This window comes from Malaya genurostris, chromosome 2, assembly GCF_030247185.1.
Source record: "Malaya genurostris strain Urasoe2022 chromosome 2, Malgen_1.1, whole genome shotgun sequence".
NCBI lineage: Eukaryota > Metazoa > Arthropoda > Insecta > Diptera > Culicidae > Malaya > Malaya genurostris.
The window spans coordinates 1,251,567-1,274,757 of NC_080571.1; the positions used below are offsets into that span (position 1 = coordinate 1,251,567).

The 23,191-nt window shown below is 35.1% G+C and overlaps 1 protein-coding gene across 1 annotated transcript in view; it reads left to right on the forward strand.

Moving 5' to 3' along the window:
* Positions 1 to 23,191, forward strand: part of LOC131432731 (adipokinetic hormone/corazonin-related peptide receptor variant I-like) — a 328,522-nt gene that overhangs the window by 150,617 nt on the left and 154,714 nt on the right. Inside the window, exon 3 of the mRNA XM_058599210.1 lies at positions 9,557 to 9,784. Within this exon, the coding sequence (XP_058455193.1) occupies positions 9,557 to 9,784 (228 nt within the window). The remainder of the gene's footprint in view (positions 1 to 9,556; positions 9,785 to 23,191) is intronic.

Below are 23,191 nucleotides of genomic sequence, written 5' to 3' on the forward strand. Positions count from 1 at the left end.
CATTGAGGCGGGACTGGTCGAAACGGTGACCTCAGAACATGGTTTGCTCAGTATAAGAAATGGGTCATCGCACTTCGATTGAATTAACACCTCACTGAGTCCTGGACGAAACAATAGACTGTTTGTTTTGAAAATTAGAACGATAATTTCAATGGAAGAGTTTTCTGACCTATTGAGAATTGGGAAAAGATAATTCAATTTATCAATCCACTCTAATCAGATGGTGCAACCTGCATCATTCGGCGCAGTCTCATAGTAATGTCAACCAAGAGCTACATGGATTTTTGACATGAAGAACTTAAATCCTTGTTATATTTGGGGAATTCTAAATAATCTGTTTCAAGAACTGATAATCTCGCTATTATGAAACATTTTCATAAAATCTCAGTTACTCAAAATATTCAAGAGGTAGAGATATACACTGGAACCTCAATTTACGCGCAGATCCGGGGGTGCGTAAATTAAATTTCGCGTTAATTAAATAAAACATCGCGTTATTTCAAATTATTCGCGTAAAAGAAAGTTTTTCAAATTTCATATGGTTTTAGTGTAAATAGCATGAACAACCCTACTACGTTTGATGCTTTAGCGCTTAAGGACCCTCTGAATATGTTCTGAGACTATGGAAATTCTTAAGCGATGTTCTAATATCCAAGAACTACTTGGAGTATTGTCCTTAGGGACTACACTGTGTCACAGCAAGAACTACAACGGCTAATGCCTATTTGGTTTGTGGTTCATACTTTCAGTGCTACACATTGATCATTGATTACTTGTCTATTTATAGCTTTTCTAGGTAGGTTCTCAGTCGTCCGAAAACTTCGGTGAAAACTGGTCTTAAGATCTACTCGAGCATTCAGCAGTTTATGTATAATTTTTCAATGTTGTTCATAGTCGTAAAGTTACAGCTCCAGGTAGTTTTTGAATAGCGTAGAGAAATCACAATTGTCCTATTGGTCGCATGTGGCATTACGAAACCTAAACTTTAGATAGTTTTTGGATAGATCATCGGTTACGTTGGTAGACCTTAAGCCCTTTCCCGAGGAGGTTTTGAATGAGCAAGTTCTTCTACAGATCTTATCACAGTATGTCAATTTTCTGTAAATAGTACTGCGAGTGATTATATATAATGTTTGTTTTTCAGATAATTATTGGATGCCCACGATCTTAATTAGATTATTTGAAAATAAACAATTCATTAATGTACATTTCACAATATTCAATTCCCTGAACCCGTTAGATTGTTTTGTTTATGTATATAAATTGAGATTTCCTTCATTATACAAAAACTTTATTTTACGCGATCGTCGCGTGAATTAAATAAAAAATCGCGTTATTTCAAATAAAACGCGTGAAAAAAGTTACGTGAATCAAATTTACGTAAATTAAGTTCGTGTAAATTGAGGTTTTAGTGTACAATAAATCCAAACGGCTTTACTGGAATAACGATAGGAAAGAAAATGTGTCTCTTTTTAGAGGATTTAAATCAACAATTTTATAGGTGTAGGTATTCATAAGGATCGACTTCAACTTCTAGGGTGTACTTTATTTGCAAATGTTTCGCAATTCCAATCATCTATATTTGTCAAGTCTCTCTTTTTAGTTGGATAAAAGTAAGCTGATGACAGCTTCACGCCATAATAAAAATATGGCAAACATTTTTGTAGGATTGGTTAACGTTTGGAGTTAAATTATGTCTGAAATGAAATATGATGGTCAGGTAAATTCGTGGGGGACAGGTTTAGAGTGATAGGATAGTCGATTCCTTTCACGCCTGGGTTCGATTTCGAATCTCGCACATAGGTGGCCCGAAGATGCGAATGATAAGGCCAGTGACCTTTATAACCGAAACAAAGAAAATTAACTTGTTCATGTCTCCTGTCGTCATTTTGTAATAAGATGATTCGATGCTGTCAAGTCATTGGACATGTTCCAATGGAATGATGTCTATAATTATGTTGTTTTCATATTGCAAATTTTAGCAGTGATTTTTATTTTACTTCGAATGCATATTATAAATAGTATAAAATGAATTTCTATGATTTTATTGTTAGGGAACACGCATCTACCGTGTGACGCTAATTGTGCACACATATCTTCTTACCAAATAAGGAGTGTATCGAAAATAAGCTATCCACAAATTTTTCTTTCTAAAAAACGATATTTTATTCAAACTAAAAATTGATCCTTTATTGTACGAGATTAAACTTGAGCATGATGACAACCGGATGAAATTTAAGTTATTCCTTCACGAATTTTTGAACTTTTGATCGAACGCTCTTCATCAAGTTCCGGACAAGTGTTCCGGACAAGCTGCCTTACCAGTCTTCTTGAAGACCCTCTTTACGATTGCCAAGTAACGTTCGATGGGTCGAAGCTGAGGGCAATTTGGTGGATTGATATTTTTCTCAACGAAATTTATACCCTTTTCCATTAGCCAATTGAGAGTGGTTTTGGCATAGTGAGCCGACGATAAATCCGGCCAAAACAGTGCAGGTGTACTATGCTTCTTATATAAAGGCAGCAATCTCTTCTGGAGACACTAAGATGGATAGATTTCTGCATTTGTAGTTCCGTTAGTGTAAAAAATGGTTGACTTCAAATCACAGGAACATATTGCTTGCCATACCAATACCTTTCGAACGAATTTCTCCACTTGAATCGACCTGTCCGCATCGCTCACATTCTCCCCAACGACGACAGTAAAGTATTGTGGACCTGGAAGGGTTTTTGAGTCCTCCTTTACATAAGTCTCATCGTCCATCAAAACGCATGCATCCGGACACTGCAAAAGACGCGAATACAATTTCCGGGCGCTTGTTGCTGCTCGCTTCTTCTGTTCTACACTTTGTTTCGAGATTTTCTGCCTCTTGTACAGTCAAACGCACAGCATGCTGTGATCTCAGCAAAAAAAACATCACAAATACATGCGTACAACACAAATTCGGCTGAACAGTTCGTATCGTTTAATAGAAACACACATTTTTTTGCCAAAATTCGTTTTTATTATTCAACATAATTGCCATCAGAGGCGATACAGCGATTATAGCGATCTTCCAACTTTTCGATACCATTTTTGTAGTACGATTTGTCCTTTGCCTCAAAATAGGCCTCAGTTTCAGCGATTACCTCTTCATTCCTTCTAAATTTTTCACCAGCGAGCATTCTCTTGAGGTCTGAGAACAGGAAAAAGTCACTGGGGGCCAAATCTGGAGAATACGGTGGATGAGGGAGCAATTCGAAGCCCAATTTCAGTATGGTTCTCATCGACTTGTGACATTGTGATTGTGAGCTCACGCGGCACCCATTTTGCACAAAGCTTTCTCATATCCAAATATTCGTGTATTATATGTCCAACACGTTCCTTTGATATCTTTAGGGTGTCAGCTATCTCGATCAACTTCACTTTGCGGTCATTGAAAATCATTTTGTGGATTTTTTTTCACGTTTTCATCGGTAACAGCCTCTTTTGGACGTCCACTGCGTTCATCGTCTTCGGTGCTCATATCACCAGTACGAAATTTTGCAAACCACTTACGAATTGTTGCTTCGCCCGGTGCAGAGTCTGGATAACACTCATCAAGCCATTTTTTGGTATCGGCGGCACTTTTTTTCATCAAAAAGTAGTGTTTCATCAACACACGAAATTCCTTTTTTTTTCATTTTTTTCACAATAACAAAAGTAGCTTCACTCAAAATGCAATATTTCACAAACTAATAATCAGACAGCTGTCAAATTTATACACGTATCTTTTGAAGGTTGGTACTAACTGAAAATGGTATGGATTTAATTCTAGTGGCGCCCTCTCATAGAAACGATACGAACTTTTCAGCCGATCTGTTATGTAGCTTATTTTCGATACACTCCTTATACTGTGTTTATATGACCAATTCGGGATGGTTCCAATAATAGGAACAACAAGCAGGAGAACTACTATTTATATTATTTATATGAATCGAAAACTTGATTCAAAACGTGATTAATCCACCTAGCAGTGAGATGATACCTTTTTTTTATCAATCCGCATGTGTTTTTTGCATGGATATTTTCCGGTGTTTTAGTTCTCATGACATTATTTTAATTATCGTCGTTTTAAACGGCAAATTGAGATTTTAATCATTCATTACCCTGTAATGTCGAAACTGAAAATCGTATCGAATTTCAATCTTAAAGTGTGGCAATCGATTGAACATTCCATGTGATGTCGAAGTAAGTTCCACTTTAGAGTTTTTCGTAATTATTTATGGTACTTCCAGAGCCGGTATTCAGGAACTAGCATAACCCAAAATGATTCGAATGGCCATAAATTAATACGCCAAACAATTTACATCTTCTATATCGGTATGAATTTTAAAAACTCATCATCTGTAATTCCAGATTGAATCGGATAAAATTCACCAATTTTGTATGGGACCTTAAGTCCTTTAATTTGAATTTTTGTTTTGAAGTTCGATTTGGCCTTTATGAAAAAATGATTGAGCTTTGAGAAACGATTCGATACTGGAACCGGAGTTCTAAATTCGGTGTAGACGAAATCAGTTAAATTCACCTGAGGAGTGTGTAGACATCTTTAAGATTTGATAAGGTACATGTTCTCCTATAAGTATTATAAAAGTTTGCTGCATTAAGTTGCATATTTCGCTTCGGCACAAGGTTTTCTAGGTAAGAAGTAAAATTATGCATAAATTTTCCAGAAAAGAATAAACTTATGCATTAGCTTCTACAAAATTATGAAATTTTATATTTTCTACAATTATTCCAAACGAAGTATGCATAAAAAAATAACTCGAAACAAGTTATGACTAGAAAACTAGTTTTAAGGGGGTTGCCATAATTCAGTAATTAAGGTGAAATGTAGCGTCAAAAAATGCGCGCAAAATTTTATCCGCTTCAGTTGAACGAACCGTCGCACAAAGCATACCAAGAAAAACGGACACATAGAAACAAGAACTTTTTTCAATGATTGAGCGCAGTGGGTTTACTTCTCGTTATATTGGCTTGTAAAAAGACTGGACGTAATGGATTTTTGAATCCTTCACACTTTCAATATATGCTAATACAATCGTTATTGTTAGTGATTACTCTTACACTAGAGCTATAAATCATGAGTAATTATGAATGACTAACATGAGGTTATATGTATATGTATTAACCAACTTGATAACCATGTATATGCCTGTTGTTTATCAATGTTCATCACATTGTTTATATCACGATAATACTTGGTTTGTATTTCATTCAGTAGCTTGTCAATGATGAAGTTATAGTTTTGCTATAAAAATTGCTACAATCTAAAATAATACCTGTTATACGATATCACACAGCCAAGTTTTATTGCTTCAGCAACATCAATGCATTGAACTCAACAGAATTGGACATTATTAGCATTATAAATGACAGTTACTTAGAAAATAAACAATTCCTTACAATACCCATTTTATTGTATTCAACTCGTTTTTATTTCAACACAAAACCCAATACTGCATAAATTCGCGTCATTATTTGATATGTAATTTTTGCTCACGATATAATGCCACCGTGCCCACCGTGCATTTCTCACACCACCTCAATACGGAACAGCAGCGCGCAAGCAATAAAAAAAAAGCGGAAAAGTTTATGTAAACTTTTTCAAATTTCGGTTGTTTTAGCTAAAATTTTATAATTTTGAGTTGCATTTTCAGATTCTTTGTGAAATTCTGCTACAAACACTACTTTTCAGTTCTAAAATCATTCCCGTGGAACGGAACAGTTACCGTTTATACATTTTAAAAACCAATTACGGCTCGGCAAAGCAAAATTTCAAAATTCTAAGAATACTTAGTTATGATAAATTTGATTTCAAAAACTTAAGTGTTTTTGGTTTTTCGAAAATCGGTCTAGTTTTTGAATAATTGATCAAAAACGCGATTTTCGCATTCCGCTACATTTCACCTTAAAACTAACTTTGAAAAGACCTAAAAAAAAGTTCCACCGAGTTCCACTTAGATTTTTTTTATGATATTGGGCACATCTTTTCCTACCAATTTTGTAAAAATCAGCTGCATAAAGTTGCATATTTCGCTTCGGTGCAAGGTTTTATCCTAGGTAAAAAAAAGGTAAAATGTTGCATAACTTTGCCAGGAAAGAACAAACCTATGCACTATCTTCAACAAAAATATGCGATTTTATAAATTCTACAATTATTCCAAACATAGTATGCATAACAAAATAACTCGAAACAATTTATGAATAAAAAACTGATTTTAAGGGGGTTGCCATAAAAACGCTTTGTATATCCGAAACGGTGCGACCTAGACTTTTGGTATACTTGACAAAGTAAATTATTTTTAATAGTTCTAAAACTTTGTAGAAGAAAAAAAATTCCTATCTCTTCAGAAAAAAAAGTTATGGTTACATTTTTTGTCGAAATAGGCCATGAGCAATTAATGATAGGATCAAATTACGCGGTATATATTTGTAAATAATTTCTTCAAAGCAACTATATGCATTAAAAGAACGGTTTGGCAGCTACTGATTTATGTCCACGTTTTTATTGATTCGAACCACTGTGCGCCGTTTCGTTCGTAAAAGGATATTCTAGGGGGCAGACTAAGCAACTGAGCCAGACTGTGTTAGAGCATAAATTTATAGATTCCGTTTGGTGCGACAGTTTGTACTGCGCAAATCAGACGAAAGGATGACATCATTATGGCAAGGTGTGATTGGCTCATGAGAACATAGATCACCTCAAGCCGATTTTTCAATGGAATGCTATTGAAATACTTAAACGACGTTGCCTCATATGTTTAAGTTAAATATTTCCGAATCGATTGGTGATTAAATTCTCTAAATACATCAACAAATGACACGAGTTACAAGCGTTCAAAATTATGCCAGAAAAAGTTTACGGGGTTGAATTTTTATTTTTCAATTGATTGATTGACAGCCGACTGATATAACTATATGATAACTTTAATATCAATTTACATTCGCATTTCCCTAACCACACGAAAAGATGCTCCGTCACTTTTAATCTCTATGTGTATGACGACACGACAAGCATAATTTCCGTTATCAAGCGGGTGCAGTAACTCACCCAACATTCTCATAAACTTTGTGGTGGCAAGTTTTGTCGATATGCATACTAATTTGGAAATTTCAGACATTTTCAGTGAGGGTGACGTAACTGCCAGACATGATACATATTTTAAATTGTTTAATTACTACGTGCTGATTGATACTACTGCAGAGTGGGAAAAGCAAAGAGCGAATTAATGATTGCGGGGCATGATGTGAGGTACTTCAAAGTTTATTCTAAAGATATTTCCAGCGCATAGCTACTGCATTACAAATCAGCTTTTGAATTGTTCCCTAAAATCGAAACCATGTTACACATGCATCCGACAACGATTATACCCGGGTCTGGTACTCCGCGCATATTAATATGAAAATTAGCTCAATTTTTACATAACATGAATCCCTAACAACCCATTAGGGTAAAGTTGTGCCGTTGTCACTGTCTGTACCCGATATGCTGAGCGGTGTTCATGCTTTGACGCAGTTCAGGCTGGTAGCACATGAGTCCTTTTCATCTTCGCTGCCTAACAAATATGATACAGATTTTATGTTTATAATCTCTTACCCTAACTCAAAACGGGTAGAAGGGGGGGGGGACGGAAGGCAAGCCTACCGCATTGAATTACTGCAAACTTTGCCGCTCGGATGAATGGCATAATCATTCCTGATGAAGTGGAAAAAGGTCACGTCACGGAGCGAAAAAATATCCGAAGCGCCCGAACACATTTTAGTCCGTTCTGATTTTTTTTCTTTCTTCTCTTCAGCAAAACTCGGTGTAAATGGCTTATTTTATTTCCAGCTAAATGCCTTGATTTTAACTTTCGTGTCCACTTCAACCCATGATGGCAGCCCAAGTTTGCAACCGACTGATCGGTCGAGTGCGGACGGAAAAAGATTTCCGAGTGGAAATTAAGCCTCCGACTGAACAAATTGTAAATAAAAATGATTTAATTTTATGTACAAATTTACCTACGGAAATGAATATTATTATACAAGATGAAAGACTTTTTATATTATTTTCAAACCAACAATTAGCAATCGTAATTGTGGTTGGTTAGGACTCGAACCTGAAAGGAAGTAAGATTATAGTGAGCTAATTGTGGTCGGAAAATTTTCCTGTTTAGTCTATCAGCAAATAGCCCCTATCCAAACAGAATGTTATGTTCCGCATCAAAATGTAGTGATTCGGTGAACTTGGCATTGAAGAGGGCATGATTAAACTTGAAATACTCCATTTTGTGGTATCGAAAATTCGATGAAGCGCATTTCGTAGCGGGTGTTCTCTTATTTCCCAGACGAAATATGATGCAAGCTGTGTAGCATTCATTAAACTGTATTTATGGGGATTCTCGCTGACGACTTCTGCTGATTTTCGTCGAATGAATCATGAATGGCATGGCAGACGGCTTCATTTGATTTATGTTTTGACATTTGTAATTTCCACTTTATATCGAGTTGTTAGAAAATTTCCGATAAATCTTCGTTTTCTTGAATAACACTCAATCTCGGTGTCCAGGGTGGAATGGCTTCATGACTTGTCAATGGAACGAAAGATATTTAGAATTTGTTCTTCAAACAGTCGGATTGGTTTCTCCCTTCGTAACTAAAAAATAAGAAGATATACCTTAGTTACCTTAGTTATAGAGCACCACGCGTTTCCATTAGGGTGTAGAGAAGTATGAAACCTTAAAAAAATATCCATTATGTCATCTTTAGCTACCTCAAGGGAACCGATCCGAGCACAATCCTAGCAGAACTTCGTATTGATTCGGGGTGAAAATCCCAAGTAAAAAAAGGAAGTTTTTTTTTTATTCAATAATATAATTATTTTTTAAGGCACACTGCTTAACTGCTTAAGCTCTAAGGTGCCAAGGAATGAAAAAAAAAAAAAAAAAAAAAGGAAGTTTTACGTTACCTTTTACCCGGCCACGATAAAAATCGACTAGATCTGGAATCAATCTATTTCAAGTTAAAAACCACTGCAAAGACTGATATTTCTCAAATCGAAACATATTTAATCCGATATAGCAGTTTACTTCCATTCAACGAAATTGGATTTTTTTCTCCGTTTCCTTTATCGAAGGTCTTTTGCTCTATCATATGCTATCATATACTTGGTTATGGTTTTCACATTTGATAAAATCAGATAAAATTGACTTTCTTATTTCGCAGACGTGACTGGTTTTGAATATATTTTCGTGTTTTTATCTTGCTAGCGGACCATGGTTGACTGATTAACCGAGTCGATGTAAACAACTAATTGGTTTTGTGAAGATATACTTATTTAGATGGCGCTTTGATGTCTCGTCTCTGGGGTGTTTTGTGCCAAAAGTATTCAACATCCGTTTGTAGTCTTTCTTTGACACCGTTGGCTTTTGCTGCTAATAAGCGCTAGAGACGACGAGCTGTAGGCTCTTGATGAACTTGTAAGATCTTTAATTGTACTGACTGTTTGTTTTCTGTTTTCTCTTCTTTTATCTCGTTCATTCCGTTCCGTAGGTCGGTTGGCGAATCACGGTTCAGTGGCATGCCGGCAACGTAGCCTGCAAGGTGTTTTTGTTTATGCGGGCCTTCTGTCTCTACCTGAGCTCGAATGTCCTGGTGTGTGTCTCGCTGGACCGCTGCTTTGCTGTGATATATCCGCTGCGGGTTTCTGCCGCCCGGAAGCGTGGCAAGATAATGCTGGGCGGAGCTTGGATTATTGCCTTCGTGAACGCCATTCCGCAGGTGAGTTTTTGCTTCTGTTCCGGAAATAGGCCTGGGAGCGGAAAAATTGATTCAAAGTTGTTTGAAGTTGTTAAATTTATTTTATTCTTGATTGAAGTTGTTTGTTGTGTTAAACTGTTGAATGAAAGGAAATCTTTCAAAGTGAATTCTGTCAATTTACGTTAGTATTATAAAGAAATTGTTAAAAACTTTCTTTTCTAAAACGGTTTAACATTATTTCGATTCATTGGTCTGATTAGTTGATGATCAAACTAATATTCGGATTGCTAAGTATAATATTATATTAGTATAAGGGACATTCCAAGCAAAATCAGCCAAACAATTTTTATTAATCTAACTATTTTTTTCGGTAAAGAACTCGAAAATATTAGACACGTATTTTTTTATTTCAATATGGTAAGTGGAATTTTCGAGATATGATTGTTTAAAGTTTCGCGTTTACAAAAAAAGAGCCATTTTTCAACAGCCTTGTTATACTGTAAAATGTAATAAAGATACAAAAAGTCGTCCAAGACATGAAATGTGCGTCTTTTTCTCAGCTTTCAAATAAGTGATTCCATAAAACAACCTTTAAATCTAATATAATGAAAATAGTTAAAAATTACTAAACAAATAAAAAAATCAAACTAGAGTCTAATTTTTTTTCTTTTTTCAGTTCCAAACAGAAGCCCTACGGGTTTGAATAAATCTCGGCCGGGGACGGGTATAGCGCGATGAGTGTCAATGCCTTTCACGCAGCCCGCCTGGGTTCGATTCCCAACCCCGCACATAGGGTCAGAAAGTTTTTCTGGCCCAAAGAGGTGAATGACATTAATGTTAAAGCCTCTATGATTGAAACAAAAAAAAAATCTCGGCAAAGTGGAAAGATTAATACTTTCGGAGCAGTGAATTTTTCAATCACAACCCGCACGCACGGAGCGTACCGCAGCGCAACTCGCTCGGAAACGGGCTTAGCTTGTCGACACATGTCGCGTCACTGATCGAATCCTAACTTTGACAGTTAATTGTTAGCAACGTTTCAGTTAAGATCGCGGTGTAAAAATGAATTCAAATATCAAAAATCGTTGCTGTAATCCGTTTAACTTAAAAACTCATGTGGGGCTGTCCATAAAAGACGTCACGCTTTTGTTGACGATTTTTGACTCCCCATCCCTCCTTTGTTACAAATTGTCACGAATTCAAAATAAATAAAAATCATCTCAATACATTCTCAATATGTATGACAAACCATACAAATATGAGGGAACAATCGATTTATTACATGCTGTCATTAGATTAAAAAATATCCCTAAAACTACAAAATCATCGAAATTATTTTACTAATATCAATTATAGAAATTAACAAAGTATTTGGTTGGAATTGATGAAACATTTAAATCATCTGTTTTAGTCCTCCTAGGGGTACACAGATATATTATTGTTGGCGCTAGCCGGGACCCTACGTTGTGTTTAATTAAAATCTCACCAGGATATTTCCGCGAAGCGACGGCAGTAATTTTTCGGTCGATCTTACTTGCATTTGCACTGCAGTAAACCGATAGCGAACAGCAATGCAACTAACGGGTTGTTGTGTTTAAATTGTACGGAAATATGAAGTCTGGGACGGCTTCCAACTTAAGCCTGGGACGGCTTTCGTGCGGGTGGGGACACCGCGGAACACTTCGGATGTGATGTAATAAACTGGTACGCGTTTATTCCTGATTAACTGACTAGTATATTAAAATGACTATGACAAACAATTACTATGACTATGACAATCACGACGAATATAAAAACTTGATATGCTATCGAAGTACCGTAGTACTGTAATACCGTAATACCGTAATAGGTATCGTAATACCGTAATAGGTATCGTAATACCGTAATAGGTATCGTAATACCGTAATAGGTATCGTGCCTGATCTGATCTACACTGCCCTTATATAGTCTGCGTACATTATTATATGAACAAAGTTTGTCTCTACCGGAAAGCATATTACGTGGAATATGCCGGAAAGCCTATATCGCATGAGAATATGATCGCAAACTCTGTCTACCACTATCATAACTGCTCGAATGATAATACTGATCTGTTTCTGCCGAATGTGCAGTAGAGCTCGGTTAATTTGTCTTCAGATATGTAAATTGGCATCAACAATTATTGTTTTGGGTAAAGAATAATATTTCCTTACTGTAACAAGCATACAAGGCTGAGAAAATAAAGACCAAAACCTCATCAAAACGAGATCACTGCCGGAGAATCTTTTCATGATCAGTTGATCAGTGAATTTTAAATCACATCGATCAATATCGGTACTAATCTTCCGTCACACAATGGGTATAGTGATTTTGAGCTAAAATGATGTTTGATTTATGTAAGTTCAATCATTGGATGATTCGATAAGCTTTGATGTTGGTGGAGGAAAATCACATATTATCAAAATAAAACATGACGTCTGAAATCGTTGATCTCCCGCCCTTTTTCAAATGGAGTACAATTGAATAAACTGCATTAGAATCAGATAAGAGAAATTCTTATGATATACTATTATCAATGCTAGAAAATCAAATTACTGAAAAAATTGTCAGTACATAACTTAAGTTAAACCGTTTGAAGGCATCTTTTTCTTTTTTACTCATATTAGGCAAAATTTATAAATTTCGCTAATTTACTCGCTCCTCCGTGCACTTTTGCTGATCACAACAGAAATGATTTCCTGCATCATTCATTTCCGAATTTACAAGAAGAAGCTTTTACATCAACAAATACACGTTTTCCTATAGAATGTAAACGTTTATTGTGCAGATTTTTTCAGGAAATAGGGCAAAGCAGTAATATAATTAGGTATTTCAAAAATGCGCTCATTGAAAATATTGGACGTCACATTCCAACAACCCTCCCCCCTTCCCCTTGTCACAAAAAGTCACGTTTTATGAAACACCCCCCTCCCCCTTGCGGCGTGACGTCTTTTATGGACAGCCTCTGTTAGCAAAAATCAAAAACATTCGTTGCGTTGGGTTTCTTCTTCCTTTCTTGATTTTTTGCAAGCAAATGATGTTTTGTGTGCACCGTGTAGGCAGAAACCGAGTAAAACTGGGGCAAAGGATTTACGTGAGTATTGAAATAGTGATGACATGCTGTTCTGGGACAAGTTGCGAAATGATGTAATTTGCACTATTGAGCTGTGAGTGAAAATTCTGATGATGCAATAGTGATCACAGATTCGGCATCCTGTGAGACTGACGAAAATGTGTCTATATTCAGCGACTATACAGAAGTAATTCTTACATTTGCTTACATTGTAACAAGTCATTTCTAAAATTTTTAAATATCGATTGCCTTTTTAGAATGAATTAGAATATTTGCCTTCCGGTTATCTTGCCAAATTGAAACAAAAATTTCATGCAAAAGATGCATCCGAGAGAATGAGAATTTCAACTGTTTTGCAAAATAACTGGAGTATTCGTAAGACAGAGCATACGATGAACAAACCAAAATATTTTGTTACGAAAATAGGGAATCTCGTGAAATAAAACGAATAATTGCGATTGCGCGAACAAAAAATAACAACTAAATTTTTTTATCAAAACATCATTTGCTTGCAAAAAAACGGGTTTCTCAAGAAGAAAAGAAGAAACTGGACGCAACGAATGTTTTTGATTTTTGAACTCATGTTTTCACTACGATATTAACTGAAACGTTGCTAATAATAAATTGTCAAAGTTAGGATTCGATCAGTGGCGCGACATGTGTCGGCAAGTAAAGCCCGTATTCGAGCGAGTTGCGCTGCGGTACGCTCCGTGCGTGCGGGTTGTGATTGAAAAATTCACTGCTCCGAAAGTATTAATCTTTCCACTCTGAAACTTTTCCAAGTTTTAGTTAAACCCCTAAGGCTTCTTTTTTCAACTAAAAAAAGAAGAAATATTAGGCCCAAGTTTGAAATTTTTTATTTGTTTATTAATTTTTAACTTTTTCCATTTTATTAACTTTAAAGGTTGTTTTATGGAATCGCCTATTTGAAAGCTGAGGTAAAGACACACATTTTATGTCTTGGACGAATTTTTGTATCTTTAATACATTTTACAGTATAGGCTTTTGAAAAAAGGCTCTTTTTTTTGTAAACGCGAAACTTTAAACAATCATATCTCGAAAATTCCACGTACCATATTGAAATAATTCTTTACCGAAGAAAAATAGTAAGATAAAAAAAAAAGTTTTGGGTAGCTGATTTTGCGTGGAATGTCCCATAAGTATTAGCTTAAAAATGATACGATGATATTTACGAAATTTTCTTGAAGGACCTGACAAAAAGGCCTGATTCTATTAGTTTATAAGGATTAGCATATAGCATTTGGAGGATCGAAAATGTTGGGAGCGGGTCATTTCGCGGAAAGCCATTTCGCCGAAGTTCATTTCACCGAATGCCATTTTGCCGAAAGTCGTTTCGCTGAAAGGATCACTTCGCCGAAAGGGTCATTTCGTCGAAAGGGTCATTTCGTCGAAAGGGTCATTTCTCCGAAAGGGTAATTTCGCCGAAAGGGTCATTTCACCGAATTGAACAGTTCACCGAACGTGTAATTTCGAATACCTCATATTATTATTTTTTGTGTTATGTCTTCTGAATAGCTGATGCCGCCGAGGCGGCGCCAGCTGAGTCGGCCGCCGACCCGCCGTCGGAAGCGGTGGCGTCTTGCATACAAACCTGTAATTGCCTCGTTTGCCCAGTCTACTCAAAGCTAGGTTTCTTTGCTTTAGTTAGTTCCGAACGAACAGAAGCTAGGTCGGACAGCACACGAACCAAATCGATGTGGCAAAGCCGCATTAGATATTTTTTCATATTTTCACTCAGTAAACGGAAAATACCACATACACTTGTTTGGTAAATACACCTATGCAATTGCTTTGATGCTTAGTAGCTAATAGTCAAAAATTTTGCGTGGGAACTTCGTTGTGATGTTCATGAATCAATGTAGGTCAACAAAACGTGCGTTAACGCTATCATCTTTCATTTTTCTTTATTTTAAATCAATTTAAATTACGATATTAGAACAATTGCAGTTCACCCTACATATTTCCAGCACTGGAAATACCGCGTCGACTACTAGATCAAGCAGGCCTTATCGTAACTTTTTCGTTTGTGTCTTCTGCATTGTTTGTGTATTCTGTATTGATGCGGTCTTATGGAAATGAAATGATAAAAAAATAACTTTTACTGGAAATTTAATGTTACTAAAAGTGTTCCATGAATCAGTTTTTTTTATTTCAAACCTTGTGAAATGATTTGTTCCACAAAGTGTTAGATTTTGTTAAAATTCGTTAAATATGACTAAATAGCTCTATGACTATTTTTGAAAAAGTTATAAATGGTTTTATATAAAAAATAGTTATATTTCATGAAGAATTATTTTAAAACGTTCCAAAAGGATACAGATTCAACCACTTTAGTTTAAAAGTATCTTAAAACTTCGAAAAAATCGTATATATCCGATAGTATCCTAGAATACTATGAGTGAATGTATAGTTGATGTGTATGAGATTTATAGATTCTACGTATTTAATTATTTTATTACACTTAAATAAAATTAACATAATATAAAATATATAAGTTTAGCAATTTCTATTTCATCTTTTAAATCGTTTAAACCACCAGTATATGACGAATGCTAACACTCGTCATTGTAACTCAACAAGCTTCTCGCTTACGGTGAACAAGACTTCATGGCGTTTTTAAATGTTTCCGCCAGCGTGTTACTACGGAATCAGAAGGCAAAAATATATATTTGTTGTATGATTTCTACAGTAAAGAGGACAAGACTTTTGTTCTTCTTCAGAAAATCCACGTGCCTTCAAATACCGTCACTTCTAATCGATATGAAATGTGACGAAGTAATCTAGAAGTCTTCATTATATTGATTTGAAAAAAAAAACTCTTTCGCGGAACATGCGGGCTTTGACGTACTCTAACGTTACGGAAGCATTACTCAAGCCACAAAATCTGGTTGAAAAATAAACTGTCAGAAATTTAATATCTACTCCTTCGAAATTCGCCGCAACTGGCAGTATTGCATGTGGGCAATTCCAGAAATAATTAGTAAATCATCAGAACTCATATCCTCCGATTCGAAAAACTGTAAATTGTACAAAAATTGTGTCTAAGAAGAAGTTGTACACAAAAAATAAAAACTATCTTTAAATTAAAGATTCTTTTAACTTCATTTTGAGTTCTTTTGAATCTTTTCTTTCATTCGTTCCTTCCATTGTTATCAAAATACAAAGAGTAAACCACCAAACAGCGAGAGTTTCGTTCAATAAGCTAAAAATAAGTAAACCGTATCAGCCTGAAATGAGTCAATACGACTCAACTGTAGAGTAAATATAACTCATCTTTAAGTATTTTTTGCACGTGCCGTGCGGAAACTACCTAGAGCCACTTTACCTAAAATTAGGTAATTAATGGACCCGCAAATTGGGTAAAATGTATTTAAAGTTTAAATTGTTTGGCGGTTCAGTGTATCAAACTTTTAAAAAAATGTACGCTGTAAAAAAAATCAAATACTTTTTCAAAAATTAGAAACCAACCAAATTCAAATATAAAATAAACGTCTATTTAATTTTTTATTTTTTTTTTAACTTTAACTTAAAGCCCACATTTCGGTGTAAATTTGGTTTATGTGAATTTAAAAATGGTAAAATTACAGCAAAAACAACACCATTTTCAAAATTTTCAAACTTTGGATAAAAAATAGACATTGAAACATTAGAATATAATTCTACAAACTTGAGGAAATAGCATTGCTCTTGACGACCTTTCTTCTAGAAGTAGCCGTTCTCGAGATATTTGGGCATGAAATTCAAATAAGTCGTTTTATTTTGGTTTGTCATTCTGGAAACGTGTCATAGTAGAAAAAATTCGATTCGGATTTTACTACTACTGTTTCTGCTGTTTATTTCTGGAAATGCTTATGTAGTACCATTGATCGGAATTGATTAAATCATTTCTGATATCAACTTTCTCGAAAAGAACAAGAGTATTATGACAAGAACTTAGAATTTTATTTTGGAAATTATACAAAAAAAAACGATTAAGTAGAAAAAAATTGAGTTTGTTGAACTCATAGATCTTATAAAATGTTCATTTTATTTATGTATAAGATACGTAGAGTCCATAAATATCACATACATTCGCTCATAGAAACCTAGGATACTATTGGATACAAAAGATTTCTTCGAAGATTTGATGTAAACGAAAAGTACTCTCGAACTAGAGAACTTTCTCAAATAATTAAGTACAAAATATGACCATTTTTTATATAAAACTGTTCCTAACTTTTTCAAAAATACTCATAAGACTTAGAAGATTCTAACGTTTTGTTAAACAAACCATTTCTCTAGGGTTAATGTGGAAAAAGTTAGAATGGAATAATAAGTGAATAATGAGTTAACGGCTATAGTTAGCGAAATGATTCTTCCAGAAAAATTATCAGAAGTCTGTCTTTACAGACGTGCTGAAACATAGTCGTTCATTTCCATAAAACCACGTCAATACTCCCTACAACTTTGCCGAAGCCTCCAACAAGGAAAAGTATGAGGCTGTAAAATAATTAATAATTTTGGCTGCAGGAAATTCGAAAAAACGCGTCTTCTATGCGACTACTTTTGCACCTACTATTCGTGTGTTATAGTTTGACAGTAAACAACCTACAAGAAACTTTTGGAATTGACTGATCGTGAGCGGAAATCTACCCAAAATCAACAATAGTGCATCGCATTTTTTGGAAATTTCAAAACTCTAGCTTGAGCGATTTCTCCTAAAAACAAGATTTTCAGTGTAGAGCAACAAGCAACAATTTGCTACATACTTTTCAATACATGGATCAGCTTTCTTAAATTGCAAATTTTCATGATCCACCGTATTTTGATATTCATTAGTTTTAAACAATATTCAATAATGTCGTTTTCGCTTGATGCCAAACCTAACCCGGTTTCCACTCTAACTGCTGTCAAACCGTTTGTTTGAAGCCAGTTTCGAACCTAGTTTCAACGTTGTTGAACTGAAAATCGAGTCAGTTTCAAACCTGGTTTTTATACCTGGTTTGCTCAAACCCTCGTTGCTAAGTGGGAAATCAACACAGTTTCGTAAAAAGCGTTTGTTTGATGAAACTACCCTGGATCAGTTTCAGTTTTATCAAGCGAAAACGACATAAATAAAAATCTTGAGGTGAATGAAATGTCCACAGGATGGTGATGGAACGAATGGACAGTTCTCTAAACAATACAAGGTAAACAGAATTTTGAATCGGATACCGAGCTGCGGCTGATGGATGAAAGCAAACTATGAATGTTAATAACGCCAGAAGCCTCGAAGTGATTGAGCAAAAAACATACACAATGAACGAACACGAAGATTGAAAGTATCGAATGCATGCCGGCAAGCAAGTGTTGCTGTCGCACGTGCCTTACATGTCACAAGTTTTTCTAGTTTATGGTGCAGTAGATTTAAAAAAACGACGACTGACAACCCGTGAAGCCTTCATAAGAGCTATGAATGGTCGTATCGTACGTTTGTATGTTGATCATTTTGCCTCCAACGCGAGAAACGTTTCAATAATAACAATTCAAAAACAGGAACCAAATTTATCAACAGCGTATTATTTTTTCTTTTATTTAGTTAATCAACCGATGTTTGTTTTCGGCAGCATATTCAGTCTATTGACAGAGAAGCATATTGCTAGCAAATATACGCAGACACACAGCTATGCTACGCATAAAATTTGCCACCCAAAAGATCATTCCAGAAAAAAATATCAACTTAGTTAAACACCAAAAAAAAAAATAGTTGGTTTTCGGAGAGCCATCAAACCAATTATTTATTAGAGAACCGCTTGATCAAATATCAATCCTCTGAATCTTTTCACATAACTCGAATGTAATCCTGGGTCAATATGTTTTACATTGCTTAGTTTTTCTGAACCGAAAAGCGAATTATCACGAAAATCCTATGGAAAATCAGTCCTAATCCTTGATTAGAGTGATCGCTGATGGTATCGTGTATTTACAGAATTTAAACATATTCCAATGAGATATAAAATTAAAATAAAATTTCACATTGAAAGACTGCGTCGAATAAGTTTCGAAACACGTCAACGCGAAAGACATGCAGCTTTGATTTGTGGACTTTAATGGAAATGAAAAGCAATTACCTAAACTTATGTCGTTAAAACCCTAACAAAATAATCGTTCAGTGGATTTTTTTAAAGCATACATACAATATTCCGTTCATTCACAATACAAATTCAATAATCATAATTTTCACGGTATTCTCATAAAATCCGGTCAGTTTTATGTGTTATGTTGTTATGTTCCAATAAATTTTACCTCATACTTCCTATATTTGGGGCACTTGCTACACTCCTTTAAAATAACCTAATAATCTCCATTGAAATAAAAATAGTATCTGTATTTGTCAAGAAGCATCGTTTCTCGTCGCTTAAATTTGATATTGAACTCCCCATTTTTTAGTGAACTTACTACAGCTCTCTTCCATGATTATCCTTATGATCACTACTGAGTAGTGTAGAAAGTAACAGATCGGCTGGAAAGTTCGTATCGTTTCTATGAGAGGGCGCCACTAGAATTAAATCCATGCCATTTTCAGTTAGTACCAACCTTCAAAAGATACGTGTATGAATTTGACAGCTGTCTGATTATTAGTTTGTGAGATATTGCATTTTGAGTGAAGCTACTTTTGTTATTGTGAAAAAAAATGGAAAAAAGGAATTTCGTGTGTTGATGAAACACTACTTTTTGGTGAAAAAAAAAGTGCCGCCGATACCAAAAAATGGCTTGATGAGTGTTATCCAGACTCTGCACCGGGCGAAGCAACAATTCGTAAGTGGTTTGCAAAATTTCGTACTGGTCATATGAGCACCGAAGACGATGAACGCAGTGGACGTCCAAAAGAGGCTGTTACCGATGAAAACGTGAAAAAAATCCACAAAATGATTTTCAATGACCGTAAAGTGAAGTTGATCGAGATAGCTGACACCCTAAAGATATCAAATGAACGTGTTGGACATATTATTCACGAATATTTGGATATGAGAAAGCTTTGTGCAAAATGGGTGCCGCGTGAGCTCACAATCGATCAAAAACAACAACGAATTGATGATTCTGAGCAGTGTTTGGAGCTGTTATATCGAAATAAAACCGATTTTTTCGTCGATATATAACAATGGACGAAACATGGCTCTATCACTTCACTCCGGAGTCCAATCGACAGTCAGCTGAGTGGACTGCACGCGATGAACCGAACCCAAAGCGTGGAAAGACTCAACAATCGGCCGGTAAGGTTATGGCGTCTGTATTTTGGGATTCGCATGGTATAATTTTCATCGACTACCTTGAAAAGGGAAACACCATCAACAGTGACTATTATATAGCGTTATTAGAGCGTTTGAAGGACGAAATTTCAAAAAAACGGCCTCATTTGAAGAAGAAAAAAGTTTTGTTTCATCAAGACAATGCACCGTGTCACAAGTCGATGAAAACCATGCTGAAATTGAACGAATTGGGCTTCGAATTGCTCCCTCATCCACCGTATTCTCCAGATTTGGCCCCCAGTGACTTTTTCCTGTTCTCAGACCTCAAGAGAATGCTCGCTGGTAAAAAATTTAGAAGCAATGAAGAGATAATCGCTGAAACTGAGGCCTATTTTGAGGCAAAGGACAAATCGTACTACAAAAATGGTATCGAAAAGTTGGAATATCGCTATAAACTTGGTGGCGATTTGTTTAGTTGTTTCGTAGCTATGATAAAACTTACATACAATCGCGTTCATAGGCAAAAAAAGATTATTTACCCTAAGTTCTTCGAATTCCCCGGCAAAATATAAAACAGATCTTTTGAAATTATTTTAAAAATTTCGTGTTGCTTTCAAATTAACAATATTAATACGACCTTCAAATTCTTGTCTCTCTCTTGTTTTACAAAAAATAGGAGGTGAAAATTGATTTTCAAACCCCCTTCTTCTAGTCTGAAGCCCCTCTCCTTCTTGTTTGTCGACATAGAGAATAAATTTTACAATAAACATTCCTTTATAAAGGCACTTGCTTCCACTCTTTTGCTAACTTTTGCAATTAATATCTCCTGAAGTAAAATTGAAGAATATCCTTAACAAAATCAAGTTTGTGACAATTTTCAGAGTTTTTATGGAACATTGCAGTTTCTTTATTAGAGATACTTGTTACCCTTTCACGCATATGAATATCTTTACCACCATCTATTAGTTGTAATAAATATTTGTGCCTGTCGGAAAATGTCCATTTTTACAAATTCGAAACATTTCGCCAAGAATTCTCCCTGTTAGCAAACACTTACTACATTCCTGTTTAAATATCCTTACAGCAAACTATGAATAGCATTGATAACTTGAGCCATGTACGGTGTGGTAAACTTTAAAGTTTCGCCCCCTTTGGATGGGACTTACTTTATCCACATATCCTTGAAAATGCTCTTAGGAAGTGCTAATAATATCTGTACTTAGCAAGAAGTATCGTATTTTGGAAAATTTTAACAACTTCACATTAAACTTCCTTTTTAAGAGGCACTCATTGTATCCACCCTAAAGACCATATTCGTGTTTTCAAAAAAGTATGTATAGTCAAAAATTATTGTTTGAACCCCCTGTTATGGTCACTTGCTACGCTACTTCCCATATAAATACCCTTATGATTATCATTGAAGAGCAAGAAGTACCTGTGTCAAGTTTGAAAGCAATCCGTTCAGTATCTTCGGAGTTTTGCATTACAAACACTACATAATCCCACCTCACCCTTTTTAAAGGCACTTGCTACATCCACCCCCCGTAAAGTCATATCTATGGTATGCAAAATGTTTCTATGGTCTTCAAAACGTACCCATTCTTGTAAAGTTATATGAATTTTTCCATGACACCCCCTTGTTTATGACATTTGCTAAGCTCCCTCCCCTATAAAAATACTCCTTAAACCTAAGAAGAAATACAAGAAGTACTTGTGCCAAGTTTGGTGGCAATCCAATCCGTTCAGTAGTTCCGAAGTTATGGCGTTACAAACATACAAACTTACATCCATTTTTATATATGGGACATTACACGCAAAATCAGCCACCCAAATTTTTTTTCACCTTTTTTTTCGCGTCAAGAACTCGAAAATATTCGACACGTATTTTTTTATTTCAATATTGTACGAGGAATTTTCAAGATATGATTTTTTGAAATTTCGTGTTTGCAAAACAGCCTATACTGTAAAATCTAATAAAGATACAAAAATTCGTCCAAGACATGAAATGAGCGACTTTTCCTTAGCTTTCAAATAAGCGATTCCATAAAAGAACCTTTAAAGTAAATTTCATGAAAAAAGTTAAAAATTAATAAACAAATGAAAAAAATTCAAACTTGAACCTAATTTTTTTTCTTTTTTTAGTTGAAAAATGAAGACTTAGGGGTTTAACTCAATTTTGGAAAAGTTTCAGAAAGGAAATATTAATACTTTCGAAGCAGTGAATTGTTCAATCACAACCCGCACGCACGGAGCGTACCGCAGCGCAACTGGCTCGAATACGGGCTTAACTTGTCGACACATGTCGCGCCACTGATCGATTCCTAACTGTGACAGCTTATTGTTAACAACGTTTCAGGCAGAAAACGAGTAAAATTGGGACAAAGGATTTACGTCAGTACTAAAATAATGATGACATGAAGTTTATGCACAGTTTATGAACATTTGTATATGACTGAAATGACTATAGCTCACGTAAACCTTTAAAGATTGTTTTATGAAATCGCTTATTTGAAAGCTAAGGAAAAGACGCACATTTCATGGCTTTGACGAATTTTTGTATCTGTATTTGATTTTACAGTATAGGCTGTTGAAAAAAGGCTCTTTTTGGTAAACGGGAAATTTCAAACAATCATATCTCGAAAATTCCACGTACCATATTGAAATAAAAAAAATACGTGTCGAATATTTCCGATTTCTTTACCGAAAAAAATAATAGTTCGATGAAAAAAAAAATTGGGTGGCTGATTTTTGCGTGCCCCATATATAAACAGATAAAAATATTTTGTGAAATTACCTCTATTTTCATGCACATATTTGGAGCAGGTAATTAAATATAAAGTTACTTTACAATTCTGTACATTTCAATATAATTTAATCGCAAACTAAGCGTTAATTGAAAGATACGGTTATATTCATTGAAAATTTAACGAAATCCGATTTAGTTTTACATCTATGAAAGTTTTCAATCAAAATTTCTATTCAACCCATGTCTATTCCATGTTACTATTGATTTACTTGGCGTGTAAATTTCATTATTTCTTTCTGTGTAGATTTCAAAAAAAGGTGGGCTTACCTAACAAGCAAGCCAAGAAAATATTCATCGAGAGG